General features: G+C 52.8%; 2 protein-coding genes across 2 annotated transcripts; one reads left to right on the forward strand and one right to left on the reverse strand.

The window, feature by feature from the left end:
* The first annotated feature begins 215 nt into the window (after nt 1-215).
* MYDGF (myeloid derived growth factor) lies at nt 216-12,155 on the forward strand. The gene is made up of 6 exons (XM_068980485.1): nt 216-446; nt 1,807-1,857; nt 7,079-7,140; nt 8,659-8,740; nt 10,204-10,276; nt 11,586-12,155. Exons 1-6 carry the CDS (start codon nt 270-272, stop codon nt 11,663-11,665), a joined length of 525 nt encoding a protein of 174 aa, XP_068836586.1. The 5' UTR covers nt 216-269; the 3' UTR covers nt 11,666-12,155.
* A 2,769-nt stretch (nt 12,156-14,924) lies between these two features.
* On the reverse strand, nt 14,925-16,543 carry TNFAIP8L1 (TNF alpha induced protein 8 like 1). The gene has a single exon (XM_068981172.1). The coding sequence runs from the start codon at nt 16,541-16,543 to the stop codon at nt 15,983-15,985; it is 561 nt and encodes a 186-aa protein (XP_068837273.1). The 3' UTR covers nt 14,925-15,982.
* Nucleotides 16,544-20,420: the final 3,877 nt, after the last annotated feature.

Below are 20,420 nucleotides of genomic sequence, written 5' to 3' on the forward strand. Positions count from 1 at the left end.
TGGGGTGCCATGAGCTTCTCCCAGTCACTTGCTTAGTGAGGGACGAATGGACCCCAAACCAAGAAACCTGTTTCAATTTCTTCAACCCCAGAACGCCCCTGGCACCTCCAAGCCCCGCCCCCAAGATGGCAGCCCGGGTAGGAGGGGCGGCGCCCTCAGGATGACGTGGTCGCGCCGGCGCCGGCGCCGACGTGGCCTCCGCCAGACTCCTTACGTGTCCCTCGCCGCGCTCCGTCCGCCGTCCCTGCCCCCGCGAACCTGATCTCAAGATGGCAGCGCCCAGCGGAAGAAGGAATGGCAGCGGCGGCGCGAACTTGTGGGTCTCGCTGCTCCTGGCGGCCGTGGCGCTGAGGCCGGTGGAGACGGTGTCCGAGCCCACGACGGTGGCGTTTGACGTGCGGCCTGGCGGCGTGGTGCATTCTTTCTCCCAGAACGTGGGCCCTGGGGTACGTACCTCAGACACCCCGGGGGCTTGAGGGATGGTGCTAGCCGGGGCATGGCCTGGGGAGGGGGAGCTGACCGGCGGGGGCGGGACCAGGGTGCGGCCCCGGCGGGGGCAGGGCCTGAGGGTAGGGGGCGGGACTTGGATTAAGAGGAGGCGAGGCTCCTGGGGGCTGGCTTCTTTGAGGGGGCTGGGTCTCTAGCCTCAGTCCCTAACGCATCTCACTTGCCCATCGTGCCCAAGCAGCCCCATCCCTCAGACCCAAGTGTTGTTCTTCAGTCGCTCTGTTGTGTCCGAGTCTGCGACCCCATGGACTGCAACACGCCAGGCTTCCCTTTCCTGCACTACCTCCCCGAGTTTGCTCAAACTCTTGTCCATTGAGTCAGTGATGCTATCCAACCATCTCGTCGTCTGTCGCCCCCTTCTCCTCCTGCCTTCTATCTTTCCCAGCATCAGGATCTTTTCTAGTGAGTCGGCTCTTCACATCAGGTGGCCAAAGTAACGGAGCTTCAGCTTCAGTATCAGTCATTCGTCCTTCCAATGAGTATTCAGGGTTGATTTCCTTCAGGATTGTCTGGTTTAGACTCAAGAGAGCCCCTCCTTATTGGAGGGCAGGATGGGCCCAGAGGTAGGGAGAGAAGAGCTGGAGGCCCTGGGGCATATGCCTCCAGGCCCCACAGAAAGTAATTCTGCCTCAGCTCTGACCAGGAAGGAAGTGGACAGATGTTGCTCTTTCCTTCCATTGCACAAGGTCCCCCATCTTTCTCATTGAAATCTGAGGCAGACCCTCCTTATCTAGAGGCAGCAGGCCTAGGTCTAGTCTAGCCCATCCTCAGCTTGTTGGAGAAATTGCTTCCTCTCCCAGTCCCCCTTTCCAGTCTAACAATGATATCAATAGTCACTATCTGTTTATTACTTTCTTATAACCTGATATTGTGCCAGATTCTTTATGTGAGGCCCATTTTCCAGGTGAAGAAAAAGAAAGCTTTGCACTTGCCCAAGGCCCACAGCGGAGCAGAGATGTGGACACAGGGACCCCAGGTGTCCCTACTTCCAGATTTCATGTTCCTAAATGGGTGGGTGCTGGAAGAGATGTGATCTCCCCCTTCTAGAAGCCATATGGGTTGTTTGTCCAGAGCCAGGAGCTCCCCAAGCGGGGAGGCTGGTGGGGGAGTTCCAGGCCTCCAAGGACATCGGCCTCCAGGTACATCAGCCAGAAGGCTCTGACTCTACCTCCTCCCCTTGAGTGTAGATACTCAAAAGGAGGATCTTGATTCTGGATCTCAGAGGGACATTCAGAGACCCTGAACCTCCAGCACTAACACCTATCTACTACCGAGACTTTTTTTCTTCCCATTCTCTAGGACAAATATACCTGTGTGTTCACCTACGCATCTCAAGGAGGGACCAATGAGGTGAGTTGTTCAAAACTCCATGTAGTTTAGTACGATAGCATCCATTGTCGTACAGACTTGCTCTCTCGAGGACACTGGACTATTCTTGCCTAAGCGATAGAAGACAGTGCTCAAGTCCAATGGTGATGGCAGATTCTACTCATAATTCCACAGAGTGAACAGACATATGGACAGAAAGAGGGATGTGAGACCTGAATCTGCCATTCTCATGAGCCTCCGTTAGCAGTATCGTGTTCATCTTCTGTGCTGAGTAACACAGACTGAACAGCTTAAAACAGTGCCCAGTTATTATCGCATCATTCTTTTTTTTTTCAGTTATTTGGCCACCCTGGGTCTTCGCTGGGGCACGTGGGCTTCTCTAATTGTGGTGCATGGACTCTGGAGCACGAGGGCTCAGGAGTTGTGGCATGAGGCTTCATTACAGTATGTGAGATCTTAGTTCCCCAACCTGGGATGGGACCCAGGCTCCCTGCATTGAGAGCACAGCCTTATCCACTGGACCACAGAGAAAGTCCCTATCCCATGGTTCTGAAGGTCAGAAGTCCCTGTCAGCTCAGCTGGATGCTTCACAAAGCCAAGATCAAGGTGTCAGCCCGGCTGGGCTCTCACCTGCAGGCTCTGGGGAGAACCCTCGTCCAGACTGATTCAAGTTGTTGGCAGAACCTGGTTTCCTTTCGGTGTGTGACTGAGGTCCCCAGTTCCTTGCTGGCTGGTTTCTCTGGCTGATGGCAGAAGATGGAGTGAGAGAGACTGGAAGCATAAGACAGGCATAGTGCACCGCAGCTGACTTTGAGGAGGTAGGATGTGTGGCCTCTAGAAGCTCAGAGCAGCCCCTGACTGGTGGCAGGGAAATCAGGGCTTCAGCCCTCCAACCACAAGGAACTGAACCCCACCACAACCAGGTGCGTCGGAAGAGGACCCTAATCTCCAGATCTCTAGTTGGCAATGCAGTCTGGCTTCCACTCTTATTTCATTGACTGTGCCACGCAGCACATGCGATCTCAGTTCCCCCACCAGGGATCAAACCCATGTCCCCTGCGTTGCAAGGCAGAGTCTTAACCACTGGACCACCAGGGAAGCCCCTGGCTGACACTCTGATTTAGCTTGTGAGACTGAACAAAGGATACAGCCCTGCCACACCCAGACTTCTGACCTACAGAACTGTAAGCTAATGAATGAGTGTCGCTTTTAAGCTACTAAATTTGTGGTAATTCTTCACATAATGTAGTTGAATGAGGTCCTCCAAAAAAGATGTGTCCACATCTTACTTCCTAGAACCTGTGAATTTAGACAACGTCTAAATGTCCTCCAGTATCCGCTAGAGGACAGAATTACCCCCAGGCGAAAGGCACTGGGCAAGAATGATACGAAGTTGGGGCTTCCTTGGTGGTCCAGTGACTAAGACTCTGCACTCCGAATGCTGGAGACCCAGGTTCAATCTCTTATCAGGGAGCTAGATCCCACAAGCCCCAACTAAGACCCAGCGCAGCCAAATAAATAAATAGATAATTACAATAATAAAGTGACGTGAAATCCACGTTCCTTATTTTGGATACATTTGATTTGTAAATAAAAGTAAATGACTCCCAGCAACAGTATTGTAATGAAATTTAGTGAATGCCTGGTGACACCCTTCCCAGTGGAACCAAGGGTTGTTGCAGCCCTTCTACCTGCCGCCAGGACCATGGACATCCTGGGATTGTCCACCGCTCCCTCGGACACCTCCAGGCCTCGCTGCTTCTCCAAGCAGTCCAGTGGGGTGGTGACGTGGTAGAACATTCTACCCCGGTTCATACCTCTTGGTAGAGCCATGCCCCTTCTTGGGCTCCTGATTAGTCACAAAGCACCTTCTCCTCATCAGCACATTCCCTGCCTGTTTTGTTGTGCAAGTGAAACCGTTAGTTGCTCAGTCGTGTCCAGCTCTTTGCAACCCCATGGACTGTAACCTGCTAGGCTCCTCTATCTGTGGAATTCTCCAGGCAAGAATACTGGCATGGGTTGCTGTTTCCTTCTCCAGGGCATCTTCCCGACCCATAAAACGAAACCAGGTTTCCTGCATTGCAGGCAGATTCTTTACCGTCCGAGCTACTGGGGAAGCCCATGGTTGTGTCCATGGTCAGTTCATAGGATGATAAAATCGTGATGTCCCCAACCACCTTGCAGTTTACCAGGCGCCCCGAGCAGTGCTAAGCCAGGCACATGTCGCGTTTCATCTGCAGAACCCTGGGAGGCTGTCATTACCCCCATTTCACACATGAGGACATGGCAGCTTCTGAGGCTGAGGACCCAGGCCCCCTCAACTGGAATGTGACCGAGGTCCCCAAAGTGCAGACCTTTGACCACTACCCTGAGGCAGGACACAGCCTGCATCACCAGCAGTGCCTCCTGACAGGACCCTGCAGGTGGACAGTTCACGGGAGAGCCAGGCTCACTCTTGGGACAGCAGCTGGGTCACAGATTCTGAGCCAGCAACAGGCTCGGTTCTTCCGTCTCGGATGAGGGAATTCTTCCCAAAGGAAACACCTCAGAGCAGATGTGTCTGGCATGACCTGTTCCAGCAGCACCAGCCAGAACTCTGGTCATCAGAGACTGCGGGCCACCAGCGGAGCATGGGAACACGACAGTGCGACCCACAGGCGCTCTGGCTGCTGGCCCACTGCCCCGGTGGCAGGAAACAGCCCCCTGGATCCTCTGTATCTGCCTGTTAGAAATGAGAACCTAAGTCCACACAAAGCTCGCACATGACTGTTCAGAGCAGCATGATTTGCCATAGCCAGCAAGTGGGAGCCACCCAAGTGGCTGCTTCTCTGCACGTTTCCCATCAGTGGAATCACACCCTGTGTGCCCTTCCGTGCCTGCTTCTCTCACTGAGCATCGTGTTCTCAGGATCTGTCCACGTGGCAGCGAGTGTCTGGGCCTCACCCCTTTCCATTGCCGAGTGATGCTCCTGCGTGTGAGGGACCATGCTGTGTTCACTCATCACCTGCTGAGGGACACTTGGGTGGCTTCCACTTGCTGGCTGTGGTAAATCATAGATAGGGGTTTCTTTTGTGGCTCAAACAACAATCTACCTGCAATGCAGGAGACCTGGGTTCTATCCCTGGGCAAGGAAGATCCCCAGGAAAAGAGTGGCTATACAGGTGATGGTTGCACAGCTCTGAAAGTACTAGGAAACACTGAAGTGTCCAATTAAAAAGAGCATATTGTTATTACATAAACTGTTTCTCAATAAAGTTGTTAAAGGTAAGTGAACTGTTGATACACATGCAACCACTCAGATTAATCAGACGTGTGTTAGGCGGAGTGAGACTGACCGACTTAGGAGATCGGGGCCTGTGTGATCCCACTCAGGTGGCGTTGTGCAAAGGCACAACTGTGAGGACAGAGCAGATCAGTGATCACTGGGAATTTGCAGGAAGGGACTGACCGCACAGCGATGGTGAATAGACACCTGGGGAGACAGAACTGATCTGTGTCCCAGTTGGGTAACTCAGAACAGACACAGCGACTTCCCTGGTGGTCCTGGTTAAGACTTCACCTTCCAATACAAGAGGTGAGTGTTCAATCCCTGGTTGGGGAACTAAGATCCCACATGCCTCCTGACCGAAAAACCGAAACATAAAACAAAAGCAATATTGTAACAAATTCAATAAAGACTTTAAAAATGGTCTACATCCAAAAATCTTAAGAAAAATATACAAATGGGTCCATTTCACCATCTGTTACTTATCAATATATCTTAATGAAAAACAATAGCGGTGACCATTTACCTGTATTAATTACACCCGGTCGCTTAGATCCTGATCTCCCCAGCCTCCCAGAGAAGGTCACAGAGGCTCTTGTCTGAACGGGCTGCCTGAAAACACACCCTCATGTGAGTATCTGATGCCAAAATCTGAGCCTCACCAAGGGCACCTACCGCCCACTCTAGCCTGCAGCCTCAAGACCAGAGTCAAGTTCATTTAACAAACCACTCAGAGGGAGGTTGGCCGTATTGCTAAGAAACTCCTGATTTTAACTTAGTTTGCTTTCATAGTCTTAAAAAAAAAGATTTGCCTGTCATGGAACTTTTAAGAGCTATAGAAGACCATCCCAGATATATTTCACAGCATAAAACTGTGAGCCTTTGAAACTGTGGGCAGGAGTTTTTTTCTGTTTGTTTTGTCCAGTTTATTTTTTGGCCACACTGTGCAGCATGTGGGTTCCTAGTTCGCCGACCAGAGATCAAATCCACGCCCCCTGCAGTAGAAGTGCAGAGTCTTAACCACTGGACCCCCAGGGAAGTCCCAGTAGTTTTTAAATAGAAAATAAATATATGGGTCCACTTGCCTTGCCTGCCCCACCTAAGTAATTGGCTCTGGCCTCCATGCTGCAGGCAGAAGGCTTCTAAGTGACCATTTACTCCCATCATAATTAACATAAAAACGGCCTTGTTTTTATTAGTGGCAAAGCTCTAATGTTAAAACAGCTTATCAGCAGTTGGAATCCATCTTTACTCTTTCAGAAAGACAAGACACTCATTTTACTAGCAAAGCTTAGAAACACCTCAGGCCACCAGACCTTGCATTTGGCCAACTTTTCGGAGGCCCTGAAAATGAGAATAAACTGGTAGTGGTATGTTTTGGAACTATCTTAAAGTATTATTATTAATTTAAAAAATGTTTTGGCCACACCAAGTGGTATGTGGGATCCTAGTTTCCAGACCAGGGATCGAACCTGTGCCCCTGCAGTCCACCAGGCAAGTCCCTAACGTATTGTTTTGTTAATTTAATTTAAAAAAAAAACTAATACGTGTCATTCAGAAAGAGGAAAAAAAAAAAAAAAGGTGAAAAGCTCTCCGGCACCTTCCACCTGCCCAGCCCCCACCGAGTCTTGTGTGTTGCTGTGGTTCTCACAGTCTCGCATCTTCTCTAAGAACTGCTCTGCACTTACACAGGCAAGCATGAGCATACTGTCTTCTTTTATTTTTGTTTTTATTTTTCCCAACAGACTTTTTTACAGCAAAATTGAGCGGGAGGCACAGGGATTTCCCGTATCCCCGTTCTCCGCCACCCGTCATCCCTGATCATATGGATTTGTGAGGGTCAGTGAACCTGCACTGATACATCAGCACCCCAAGTCTAGAGTTGACCTCAGGGTTCACTCCTGGCGCGGTGCAGGCTGTGCACCATGATGGTGAGGCTGTGTGTCCTGGGCTGACCTGTCTGTCCTCTCTCCCCAGAAGTGGCAGATGAGTCTGGGGACCAGCGAAGACCACCAGCACTTCACCTGCACCATCTGGAGGTAAGCCAGGGTCCTGGGGTGGGATCACCCCCTCCTCAGATGAGGCACCTTTGTTCTGGCGGCCCACAGACTAGCAGAGTCCTGCAACCCTCTGGGGTGGGGAGAGCTACCTGGGAGGGCTCCCCAGGAGATCACCTTGACACTGAGGCTGAGAGGGGGTTGGGGGGGCAGGAGGCAGGGGCGTTCAGGCAGTGGCCGCAGTCCCCAGGAGAAGGGCCGGGCTCCCCAGATGCTGCCCCTGTCTTCGTCTCCCTCAGTTACATTCATCATTCAAGGGCTTAACCTCCCGCCCTGGGGCTGACATCGTGCCCATTCTTCTTGTAACCCCACGGCCTGGAGCCCAGCTCCAGGAGCCTGAGAAGGAGGCGCTCAGCCCCCTGATGGGGAGCAGGGTCTACAGTGTCATCAGATCCTGGCCCTTCTCCTCTGGGCCCTGTGACCTGGAATGGATCGCCCGAGCAGAACTGATTTTTCTCTTAGTTGTTATTTATTTATTTAGCTGTGTCGGGCCTCAGTCTCTGCAGGATCTTTGTCACGGCGGGGCATCTCTTCTCGCGGCACACAGGCTCAGTAGCTGCACGGCGGCTCAGTTGCTCCGTGGCATGTGGTGCTGAGCTGCATCCCCTGCGCTGGCGGGTGGACTCTTACTCACTGGGCTGCCAGAGAGGTCCCGTAGAACCGATTTCTCAAGCATCGACACGTGTCCAACACAACAGAAGGCCCAGCCACGCTCTCACCCTCAGGGACTGGGGTCAATTCAGGGGACACATCAAGAAATGGGATATGACAGAGAGCAGGGAGGGTGACATTTAATCAAAGAAAATGCGTGCTGGCCTTGGTGCAGTCCCCGTCTCCTGCGAGATGCCTTACACACAGCAGCAGTACCCCACTCCACGGTACCGAGTAGTGTGAGTGTGGGAGCCTCATGTCCTCAACATGCCACCACCAGCCCTGTTGAGACCCTGTCTGTGCCCCTTCCTGGCCTCAGAGGGAAGCATCTAGAGGAGAGGAGCCGGGGTGGGCCCCCTTCATTACAGGTTAGTCATCCAAGCTGTATCCCCCTGCCTGTAGACCATCATCTCACATGGGCTTGGGAGTGCCAGCCCTCCAGGTGGGCACAGACTTGGGCCACACAGGCCCAGAGCAGGGTCCTCATCCTGCAACACCCCCTAAGGACACATTCAGCTGTAGACACCCTTCTCTGCTACCTAGTTAACCCCTGTACTTCTCACCCTCTGGGGATGTTGCCCACCCTGCCCCTACTGCAAACCTGGGATGTTGTTCAGGGGATGAGAAGTGTTCAGCAAACGGACGCAAGTGTTCCTGTCCTCAAACAGTTCCCATGCGGAAAGGGAAGAGACATGTCCATCTTGGAGCTGGAAGAATGTTCTGGCAAAGAGCAGATCATGTTGAGGGCACCCAGTCTGTCCTTCCCCAAAATGGAATCCCCAAGTAGATTCTTAGGGAGCAGGGGACACGTAGCCCCAGGCTGATCTGTCTCCCGACCTTTCTTCACAGGCCCCAGGGCAAGTCCTACCTGTACTTCACGCAGTTTAAGGCAGAGGTGCAGGGCGCCGAGATCGAGTACGGCATGGCCTACGTGAGTGTCGCCCAGGCTGAGGGCTGCCTGGCTGGCCCACCATGGACTGTGCCTTGAAGACCCCCAGGTTGGGGGTGGGGAGACAGCAATAATGAGGAGATGGATACCAAGCCCTTAGAGGGAGGCCTGGGGGTTGCAGGTTGCAGTACCAGAGGGGATCCCAGTTGGCCCCTAGAGACCGGTCTTCCTCCAGTAAGGCTTTACCAGCCTCCCACTTATGTCCCCTGCTGGCCAAGCTGGCAGGAAGTCAGGAGGCAGGGGGGCTCAGCCCTGGGGATGGGGCAGAAGTGGGCCCAGGGGGCAGGCTCACTGGTATTGGGAGGGCCCCACGTCCTTTGGCCCCAGTGACCTGTGGTTCATGGCTTAGCCAGCACCTTGCGCCATGCTCCTGACCCACAGAACCCCCTTCAGAGCCCAGCCACTCTGCAGAGCCCATGCCTGCTTCTGCATCTGAGTTGGGAACAGTTTGAAAACCACTTTATCAACCCAAGAAGCAGAACCAACAAGAGACAGACATGAGAGATTCACTGTAGGAACTGGCTTCTGCTATGGGGGCCTGGCTGTTGGCGGGGATTCGTCAGCTCTTCCTCTAGGCATCCCCAGGTCTTCAGGGACCGTCTCTTTGACTTAAAGTCAGCTCAGGATGAACCACTGTCACAGCAGTGCCCCGCACCGCACCCCCCCCACCCGCCGGCAGCAGTGCCTACCAGGGTCTGCTACCACGCTACCACGGGTCCTCCCAGTTGACACTTCAGACTGACCATCAGTCTGTTAACTCATCACTCTCCTGGGTCTCTTCTTACTTTGCATGCATTCATGCTCAGTCACGTCCAAATCTTTTGGAACCCCACGGACTGTAGCCTGCCAGGCCCCTCTGTCCATGAGGAGTCTCCAGGCAAGAATACTGGAGCGGGTTGCCATGCCCTCCTCCAGGGGATCTTCCTGACCCAGGAAATCAAACCCACGTCTCTTACCTCTCCTGCATTGGCAGGTGAAGTCTTGACCACTGCGCCACCTGGGAAACTCCACTTCTTAAAGAACAGGAGCCTGGCAGGCTACAGTCTATGGGGTCGCAAGAGTCAGACACGACTTAGCGACTAAACAACCACAAAATTGTGTCTAATCTATTCGTACTGTAAAACTCCATTACTCTAACTGATCTGAGAAAGACACAGTTCTGATTTTTAAAAATTACATTCAAGAGACTGCCACGCTTGTATGCCATTTCCATATATCACCTAAAGGGAAAAACTGAATTAGATGCCTCCCTCCTTGGATTTGCAGCAAGGCATGAGGTTTGAAGCCAGTTGACGATCTTGTAAGTGGATTAACCTGCCACTTCCACCGGATTCTCTTTTCTGTGCTTAAAAAAGCATCTCAAATCTGTCGTCTGTGCTGCTCCAGGAAGCAAACCGAGCCGTGTTCTTTCCTGATTAGAAAAGTTTCCACTTGTTCCCTTTCAGTCAAAAGCTGCTTTTGAGAAAGAGAGCGACGTTCCCTTGAAAAATGAGGAGTTTGAGGTGACCAAAACAGCAGGTAGGTGGAGGGGTTTGTGGGGCTGGAACCCAGGTTCTCCAGCAGGGAAGGTGAGAGAGGGGACAAGACCTCTATGAAGGGTCGATCCAGGGACCACTGGTGAGAGGAGGCTGCTATCCCTCCTGTAAAAAGGGCCATCTGGTAAATATTTTCAGTTTTAGGGGCAGACACCCCCCCTTTGAAATAACTCGATCTGCCGCAACAGGGCCAAGTCAGACATGAACCACTAGTCAATGCATGTGGGTGGCTGCATGCTAATAAGACCTTGTTTTGTGAACACTGACATGTGAATGTCATACTACATTCCCATATCACAGGATGCTGTGTTCCCTTTGATTTCTGTTTATAAATGTAGAAACCACTGTTTGCTCACAGGTAGCAGGCATGCTTGGCCTGTCCCTTGCAGAAAACAGAGGGTGTAAAAGTGTGCTCAGCTCCACAGTGGGGTATAGGGGAGGGGGCGTCCTGGGCCCAGTGACAGGTTCAGGCATCGAAGTTGGGACCTCCTATGTCTGGAGAGGCCGGGGGTCACATCCTGAGGCTCCGAGACCCCTGTGACCTCTGACCCCTGTTCAGCTACAGCCATGCAGGCCAAATGCAGAACAGAAAGAGTGGGTGCTAGAGTTGCGGCTCGGAGGGGTGAGAGCAATGGGGAGTGAGTGAGTGAGACAATGGACATGGATTTGAGCTGAGTCAGGGAGCCTGAGAGTCCTGATGGACAGGGGAGAAGTGAGATGAGGAACCCATGTGGCCATGGGTGTCACCAGGCACCAAAGTGGAGAGTGGGAGGGGAGGGAAGGTGGTGGTATGATTGGGGGTTTTAGGAGGGCCTGGAAGGAGGCCCGCCCTGCCCACAGGTCCTCCAGGGCACAGGGCCTGTTTAGAGTGGAGATCAAGGACAGAGGGGCCTGGGATGCTGGCAGACCCTGAGCCCCAGGGAGCACCGATGGGGAGGATAGACAGGGAATGGGAGGCAGGCTGGGGCTGCAGAGCAGGGCATGGCCAGACAAGTTTGCCAGGGCAAACCTCCGACCCCCAGCTGTTCTCAACGTGGCAGAAGTGATCACAGCTCTTTCCACCTCAGCCTCTCCTGTGGCCTCTCGTTGCCCTCCAGTCAGGCCCTCGACTTCCCCACCTTTCCCTTGTCCATCACCTGTAAGCCTCTCAGGGCCAGGAGCCTTTCCTTATGGAGTCCACTTGGAGGCCCCTCCACTGCCCTGCCCACATCATTGCCCCCACCCCACCCCCCAGCTCAGGACCAAGAGGACTTGCAGAGGCGAGCACTGACCCAGGGTCTCTTCCTTTGCAGTGTTCCACAGGCCTGGGGCCTTCAAGGCTGAGCTGTCCAAGCTGGTGATCGTGGCCAAGGCAACACGCAGCGAACTGTGACCTGAAGCCCCTCTGAGGGCAGCTTTTCCTCCTCTCCCCGCAAGGAGCTGGACCTCAAGAAGGCCCAGTACTTGTTTTCTAGGTTGGATTGGGGGGCTCTTGGTTTTCTGTCCCAGCTGATGTTGCCCTGTTTGGAGGACAGCTAAGGCCCCAGAATGGAGTCTGGAGGGCTAGGACGCACCTGGCGCCCACCTTCCCTCACCCCGAAGATTGTGGGTCTGAGACCCACTGTTCTTCTCATCAGAAGAGGCATCAGAACACATGGCCAGGGGGCAGTGGGACATCTCCCTGGGATCATGGCTTTTCTGAAGCCAGGGCATCCCCTCCTCCCCGCTGGGATCAGGCCAGGCTCCAGGATGTTCTGCGGGGGAGCCCCCCACTGCCTGAGACCCCACACCAGCCGCCTTCTTCTCACTCCCCAGGGGACCAACTTTCACACTGGGCAGAAATGAAATGTTCTTTCATATTTAAATAAATAAGACAACTAAAAAGCACCCAGAGTCTTGGCATCTGGCACTGGTGCGCCCCCGCCAGCTGGGCTTGCAGGGCTGGGGTCCCCTACTTTCCTTTGCTGCTGAAGACGGGCGAACTGAGTCACCCCTGGGCAGAGGGAACCTCCTGGCAGGACTTTACTGCAGGCGCAGATGTGCTGGACCCGAGGCAGCCTCACCAAGGATCACATGGCCTCACCTGTGGGGCCACTCCTAGCCGAAGGGGAACGCACCGGGGAAGACTGGCTCTTCTTCTTTTTTTGGCATGGCATGTGGGATCTTACTTTCCCAACCAGGGATTGAACCAGCGTCCCCTGCTTTGGATGTGTGGAGTCTTAGCCACTGGACCACGAGGGAAGTTCCCAGACCAACTGTTCTGCGCCCTATAGTTGGCTCTGCTTATTTTTCTGGAAGCTGGATTGCAAACTCAGTGACTTAAAAAAAAAAAAAAAACACCCACAGGCAAACAAAAATAAATAAATGAAATCCCCAAATGCCTCAGCCACTCCTAGCAGCAGGGCCTGGGAGTCTGACCCCCACTGGACTGTCTGCCTGGCCTCTGACCAGGAGGAAAGAAACCTGTGGCTGTGAATCGGGTCCTTGATGATCAGAATCACCGCACTGGGCTGGCTGAGGCCTCTCTGTGTCTGTCACTCACCTGGCCTGCCCCTCGTGCTGTGGAGGAGCCAGGCGCTGCCGGGACACCGCCAGCCAGAGAAGAAGCCGGCTGACCGAGGGCATGGGGTCCAGCCCCAGGGCTCCAGCACTGCTGGTGTAGGAGCCATTCCAAGGGAGGTGCAAGCAAGAAAAGCAACTGAACTCAGAACCAGTAATGACTGACAGGGACCTTGGGCCCACAGGACCTGAGGAAAGGACCAGCAGCCTCACTGGTCCCGTGCACATGACCTGTGCCACTTCGGGAGCAGCTCTAGTTTTGTTCAGTTGCTCAGTTACGTCCAACTCTTTGTGACTCCATGTTCCACAGCATGACAGGCTTCCCCGTCCTTCAGCATCTCGCAGAGCTTGCTCAAACTCCTGTCCGTTGATTCGGTGGTGCCATCCAACCATCTCGTCCTCTATCCTGTCGCCCCCTGGACAGCACACGAGTCCAGAGCAGCTCTGGACGCACACAAGTCCTGGGGGACGCTCGCTTCCCTGAGCACGGCACCCTGCAGGTCTCAGCAGGGCCAGGGACACTTGCCTGGGGCTGCCCGCAGAAGCTAGGCAGCAGGACAGAGGCAGAGGCAACGGCGCTCCCTTGCGCCTGAGCTGCGTGAGCGCCAGACCCCAGCCAAGAGGGACATTGATTGTTGTATGGCCAGTTGGGAATCACTTACCACTTCCACATCCCGGGCGCTGGCAGAGAGGCAGAGTGGGGCAGGGCACAGCATCTGTGCACACAAAGAAGCCTCCCCTTTACGCCAAGGGCCTGGTGAGCAGAGCTGCCTGGCCGCAGGTCACGATGAGGAGCAGGCCCGAGCCCCCTCTGGGCTGCCAAAGCCAAGCTCTGCCACCGCTGCTAGGCTGTCATCAAGCTCAGCGGGAACTCAGCCTGCCAGCAGGCTGTGAACCTATGACATTTGTGTGCCATCTGGAGTTATTTTCTTTTTTTATTTTGGCTGTGCTGTGTCTTTGTTGCCATGCGCAAGCTTAAGTTGCCTGTGGCAGGTGGGATCTTAGTTCCTGGACTGCGGATGGAGGCTGTGTCCCCTGCGTTGGAAGGCAGATTCTCAACCACTGGACCACCAGGGAAGTCCCCAAACTTGATTTTTAATAGGTAGAAACCCCGGACAGGTGAGAGAAAGCTATCAGATGCTTTTATTTACATAGCTCTCTTAGGTTCTTTTTAAAATTCTTTTTATTTATGAGGCTGCACCAGGTTTTTGTTGTGGCATGTGGGGATCTAGTTCCCTGACCAGGGACTGAACCCCGGCCCCCTGCATTGGAAGTGTGGAGTCTTAGCCACTGGACCACCAGGGAAGTCCTGGGTTTTTTTTTTTTCTAAATTAAATCTCAAGTGTATGAAGAGTCAAGACGACAAGTCCAAAGCCTTGTCACGTGTATGTCCTTCAGCCAGCAGAGCAGAGGGCAAAGGGTTTCATCTGGGGCTTCTTGGTGTAATCAAAATACACGTTTGTTCTTGAATTTGAGGATCTGTCTCTTGGCACACGAAGGGGGGAAGTTTGCTTTGGAAGTCGAAGGTAGAGAGGGGAACAGCTGACTGTTGGGTGGAAGCCTTTGGCTTTTTCAGGGCAGCCGAAACCAAACAAAAATGCGGCCCTGGATCTGGGGTCCTAATCTACCAGCCAGCCCAGCAGGCCATGAAGAGGCAAAAGGGAGCGGTGAGGACTGTGGCAGAGCAAAGACGGGCCGCCTCTGCAGCTTCACCAACGGGCAGTGCAGGTGAGTTTTCAAGATCTATTGATAGATTGGGATGTGCAATTTCCTTGGTTTCAAGTGTTGGCAACTAATTCCAAATGTCTCAAACACTGAATGAGGCTAAGCAAACCCATCTTCTCACCTAATATGGCCTGCAGCCCTCCTGTTGGCAGCATTTCCCCTAAACAGACCAGGTTCTACAGAAATGGACACTTCCCCCTCCCCCAGCGTGCTCAAAACAACCCGGCACAGCCAGAGCTACAGGGGGCTTTGCAGTCTTACAACCTGTGCCCACTTCCGACCAACAAATCGCAGATACACCCCCCACACCCCCACGTGTCCATCCACACCCCAAGTTAAGCATTGTCCCACCTGCCGGGTGTTGCCAAAGCCAAGGTTTGTTGAGCTTTGTCTCTGAGGCCTGTCTTATAAAAACAAGTGTTTATGTGTATTTGTTTTCCAAATATGAAATGATCCTTTAAAAACAGGCATGTGTCTCAGATGGCTTTCCCAATGGCCTGCATCGGAGGCACACTCCAACACCTCCCTCCTGGGAGTCAGGGCCACGATGCCAAGCAGACAGAAGGGCATCCTCGCCAGTAGGCCTGAGCCCACCACAGCCCTCACCACGGCTCCCTGGCCTCATTTTCTGAGCTGCGAAGCCAAGTGCCCAGCCTGGGAGGCTGAGACAACGGAAGCTTGTTTGCTTAGCTCAGGAGGCCCGACATCAAGGTGTGGGGCGGGCCAGTGTCCCAGGCTCTCTCCCAGCTTCTGGTGCTGGCTTGCAGCTCTCAGCATTACTTGTCTTGTAGTCACATCCGCCCAGTCTCTGCCTCCACCTTCACATAGCATTCTCCCTCTTGACTGTGTGTGCACATGTCCCCTTCTCAAAAGGACCCCAGTCATGGTGGATTAGGGGCTGCCCAGCTCCAATATGAATGCACTGCAACCAATTACATCAGCAATCACCCGATTTTCAGATCAGGTCACATTCACAGGTCCCAGGGGTTAGGACTTCCATCTGGGAAATGGGAGGTGGGGTGGGGTGAGACAGTTCACTCTCTAACACCCTCTTTCTCCCGGTTCCCTGTGACCCTCTGCGGGAATGAAAATGCCCAAGTAACACTGAAGTGAGAAGCCCCCAGCTGTCAGAGACACCCAGTGATTTGAGGGGTAGAGACAGTGGCTTAAGGGGCATTGTTCAGATGGTGCCAGAGCAGGCAAGGGTCTCCAGGTGCCTGGGGGAGGCCACAGGCACAGGCAGACTGAGCCGGGCTCCGAGCCCGGTGAGATTGGGCCCGAGGACAGGGGACCCGGGTCTTTGGAGCTGCACAGTCACCTGTGTGTTGGGGGAGGGGTGATTGGCCAGAGTCAGACAGGAAGGGGTTAGCTCCGTCCCACTTAGAGCTCCGCCCCCCCGCAAGCAACCGCAGCGGGTCGGAGGTCATCATATGCTGTCCTCATCCAGCATCCGGGTGAGGCCGTCGCAGATCCGGCGCAGGTGGGAGGGGTAGGGCTCGGCGGGGCCGTAGAGCGCCGCCAGGAAGTCGCAGTTGGCCAGGTGGCCGAACACGTGGTTGATGCGGCCGTGGGACTTGGCGGTCAGGTGCGCGCCGGCCGCCTGGTGCAGCAGGTCCCGGCACTCGAGCAGGGCGGCGGCCAGCACTCGCCGGTCGAAGGTGAAGTCCACCTGGTGGAAGCTGACAGCGGTCATGGCCAGGCGGCGCGCCTGCTGCCGCAAGCGCTGCAGCCGCGCCAGCTCCTCGGCGCCCAGCTGCCCAGCGCGCAGCAGGACGCCCAGCTTCACTGCTACCTTGACCAGGTTCTTGACCAGCTTCTGGGCCTCCTTGCGGCTGCGGGTGAATTCCTTGGTGGCGCGATACAGCTCGTCCAGCACCTCGCTACTAGTGTCGTCGATGAAGGCGGAGGCCACTGTCCGGGAGGCCATCTTGCTCAGGAGCTTCTTCTGGGCCTGGAGGGCCAGGCTCTTGGTGCTGAAGGTGTCCATCTGTCCTGCGCGGGGAGACACACAGACCTGCTGTCAGCCGGCGGGGCCCAGCTGTGAGGGGCTTTCAGGGGCCGGCGGCTAATGCTGGCAACCTCTGTCTTCCCCATCCGAGAAATGGGCGCTCGCCACCAGCCTATCCCCAGGGGAGCCCATGTGCCCACGCCACAGAGGTACTGGGTGCGCAGAGCTGACTGTGAGACCCTTCCTACCCCCTTCACCAAACACAGCAAGTGCCGCCATCTGAGATGCTGCAAGAGCCCTTAGCAGGGGCTCCCCAGCAGATCAACAGGGCCCAGGAAGGCCCTGGACAAAGGGACAGGTAACAGTATGGGGAGGGAATCCCAGGCGGGAAGATTCAGGAGCTCCAAGGCCTAGGGAAGAGAAATTCAGAGTTGTTGGAGGACCGGATGCAGAAACTTGTGAACAAGTAGCAAAAGCTATTTTTAGGAAAAGCTTATAAAAACAAACAACATTCGCACTGAAGAGATAATGACCCAAGGGACCCTAAGGGACCTAAAGGAATTTGTTTCTTAAAGGAATTAATGTGTAGTGGTGAAATCTGGGCAGAGCCTTCTGTTATGGTTTATTACAGAATATAGATCCCTGTGTTATACTCTAGGACCTGTGGTTTAGCCATTTCTGTAAACAATACTTTGCACCTGCTAATCCCAAACTCCCAACTAATCCCAGACTTGCAACTTTAAGTCTGTTGTCTATATCTTTATTTTTGGCTGTTCTGGGTCTTTGTTGCTGCGTGGGCTTTCTCTAGCTGTAGAAGGTGGGGGCTGCTCTCTAGTTGCGGATCACGGACTTCTCATTGTGGTGGCTTCTCTGTTTTCTGAGCTTGGGCTCTAGGCGCATAGGCTTCAGTAGCTGTGACGGACAGGCTTAGTCGCTCCATGGCATGTGGGATCTTCCAAGATCAGGGATTGAACCTGCGTCTCCTGCATTGGCAGGCAGATTCTTAAACTGCGCCACCAGGGAAGCCCTGTTTTCTATGTCTGTGGGTCTGTTTCTGTTTCATTCAGTTCAGTTCAGTTGCTCACTCATGTCCGATCTTTGCAACCCCATGGACTGCAGCATTGCCAGGCTTCCCTGTCCATCACCAACTCCTGGAGCTTGCTCAGACTCATGTCCATCGAGTTGGTGATGCCATCCAATCATCTCATCCTCTGTCATCCCCTTCTCCTTCTGACTTCGATCTTTCCCAGCATCAGGGTCTTTCCAATGACTCAGTTCTTGCATCAGGTGGCCAAAGTATTGGGGCTTCAGCTTCAGCATCAGTCCTTCCAATGAATATTCAGGACTGATTTCCTTTAGGATGGACTGGTTGGATCTCCTTGCAGTCCAAGGGACTCTCAAGATTCTTCTCCAACACCACAGTTCAAAGGCATCAATTCTTCAGCGCTCAGCTTTCTTTAGGGTCCAATTCTCATATCCATACATGACAACTGGAAAAACCATAGCTTTAACTAGACGGACCTTTGTAGGCATAGTAATGTCTCTGCTTTTTAATATGCTGTCTAGATTGGTCATAGCTTTTCTTCCAAGGAGCAAGCATCTTTTAATTTCATGGCTGCAGTCGCCATCTGCAGTGATTTTGGAGCCCCAAAAAATAAAGTCTGACACTGTTTCCACTGTTTCCCCATCTATTTCCCATGAAGTGATGGGACCGGATGTCATGATCTTAGTTTTCTGAATGTTGAGTGTTAAGCCAGCTTTTTCACTCTCCTCTTTCACTTGAGAGGAACTCTCAAGAGGCTCTTGAGTTCTTCACTTTCTGTCATTAGGGTGGTGTCATCTGCGTATCTAAGGTTATTGATATTTCTCCCGGCAATCTTGATTCCAGCCTGTGCTTCATCCAGCCCAGCATTTTGCATGATATACTCTGCATATAAGTTAAATAAGCAGGGTGACAATATACAGCCTTAACGTACTCCTTTCCGGATTTGGAACCCATCTGTTGTTCCATGTCCAGTTCTACTTGATGCTTGACCTGCACACAGATTGCTCAGGAGGCAGGTAAGATGGTCTGGTGTTCCCATCTCCTGAAGAATTTTCCAGAGTTTGTTGTGATCCACACAGTCAAAGGCTTTGGCATAGTCAATCAAGAAGTAGTAGATGTTTTTCTGGAGCTCTCTTGCTTTTTCGATGATCCAGTGGATGTTGGCAATTTGATCTCTGGTTCCTCTGCCTTTTCTAAATCCAGCTTGAACATCTGGAAGTTCACAGTCACATACTGTTGAAGCCTGGCTTGGAGAATTTTGAGCATTACTTTGCTAGCGTGTGAGATGAATGTAATTGCGTGGTAGTTTGAACATTCTTTGGCATTGCCTTTCTTTGGGATTGGAATGAAAACTGATATTTTCCAGTCCTGTGGCCACTGTTGAGTTTTCCAAATTTGCTGGCGTACTGAGTGCAGTACTTTCATAGCATCATCTTTTAGGATTTGAAATAGCTCAACTGGAATTCCATCACCTCTACTAGCTTTGTTTGTAGTGATGCTTCCTAAGGCCCATTTGACTTTGCATTCCAGGATGTCTGGCTCTAGGTGAGTGATCACACCATCGTGGTTATCTGGATCATAAAGATCTTTTTTGTATAGCTCTCCTGTGTATTCTTGCCATCTCTTCTTAATATCTTTTGCTTCTGCTAGGTCCATACCATTTCTGTTCTTTTTTGTGCCCATCTTTGCATGAAATGTTCCCTTGGCATCTCTGTTTTGTAGATAAGTTCATTTGTGCCATACTTTAGGTTCCACATGTAAGTGATATTGTATATGGTGTTTGTCTTTCTCTGACTTAGTCCTCTTAGTATGAGAATCTCTGGGTGTCCATGTTGCTGCATATGGCATTATTTCATTCTTTTCTGAGTGACAGTCCATTGTACATGTACACCACATCTTTACCCACTCATCTGTTGATGGACCCTTAGGTTGCTCATGTCCTGTCTGTTGTAAATAGTGCTGCTATGAACATAGAGGTGCATGTATCTTTTCGAGTTATAGTTTTGTCCAGATATGTGCCCAGGAGTGGGATTGCTAGATCATCTGCCGGCACTATTTTTAGATTTTTGAGGAACCTGCATACTGTTCTCCATAGTGACTGCACCAGTTTCCATTTTCACTAATAGCATGGAAGGGTTCCCTTTTCTCTGCACCCTGTCCAGCATTTGTTATTGACCTTTAACAATGGCCATTCTAAGAGGACGACAGAGGCTGAGATGGCTGGATGGCACCACTGACTCGATGGACATGAGTTTGAGTAGGCTCTGGGAGATGGTGATGGACAGGGAGGCCTGGCATGCTGCAGTCCATGGGGTGACGAAGAATTGGACAGGACGGAGCAGCTGAACTGATTCTAAGAGGTGTGGGGTGATACCTCATTGTAGTTTTGATTTGCATTTCTCTTCTATCAGGGATGTTGAGCATCTTTTCCTGTGCCTATTGGCCATCTGTATGTCTTTGAAGAAAGGTCTATTTAGGTCTGTCCGTTTTCTGATTGGGATGTTTGTTTTTTCTGTTACTGAGTTGTATGAACTGATTATATATTTTGGATATTAATGAGTAGGGCCTTCTGAATCCCACTACATGTGGGCCCTGGCTCCAGCCTCGCAAACCCACTGTAGCCTTGCTGTGAGCTGAGAAGGGCTCAGGATGAGTGAGTACAGGGGGTCCTTCATTGCACAGCTCCATGAGATAGGGTCCCAGCCCCCGCCTCAGGCTGTTCAGGGTGGAGGAAGAGTGCAGTTAGCAACCCCCCATCTCCCCAACCCCGTGAGTTTACAGCAGACATCCCTGAGGCCTTAGTCAGGCCCTGGATGAGTCAGGGGGCAGCAGCTGGCTGGGGGTTCCCCAGGGCCATTTGTGGGGTTTTTG

Source organism: Capricornis sumatraensis, chromosome 9 (genome assembly GCF_032405125.1).
Source record: "Capricornis sumatraensis isolate serow.1 chromosome 9, serow.2, whole genome shotgun sequence".
NCBI lineage: Eukaryota > Metazoa > Chordata > Mammalia > Artiodactyla > Bovidae > Capricornis > Capricornis sumatraensis.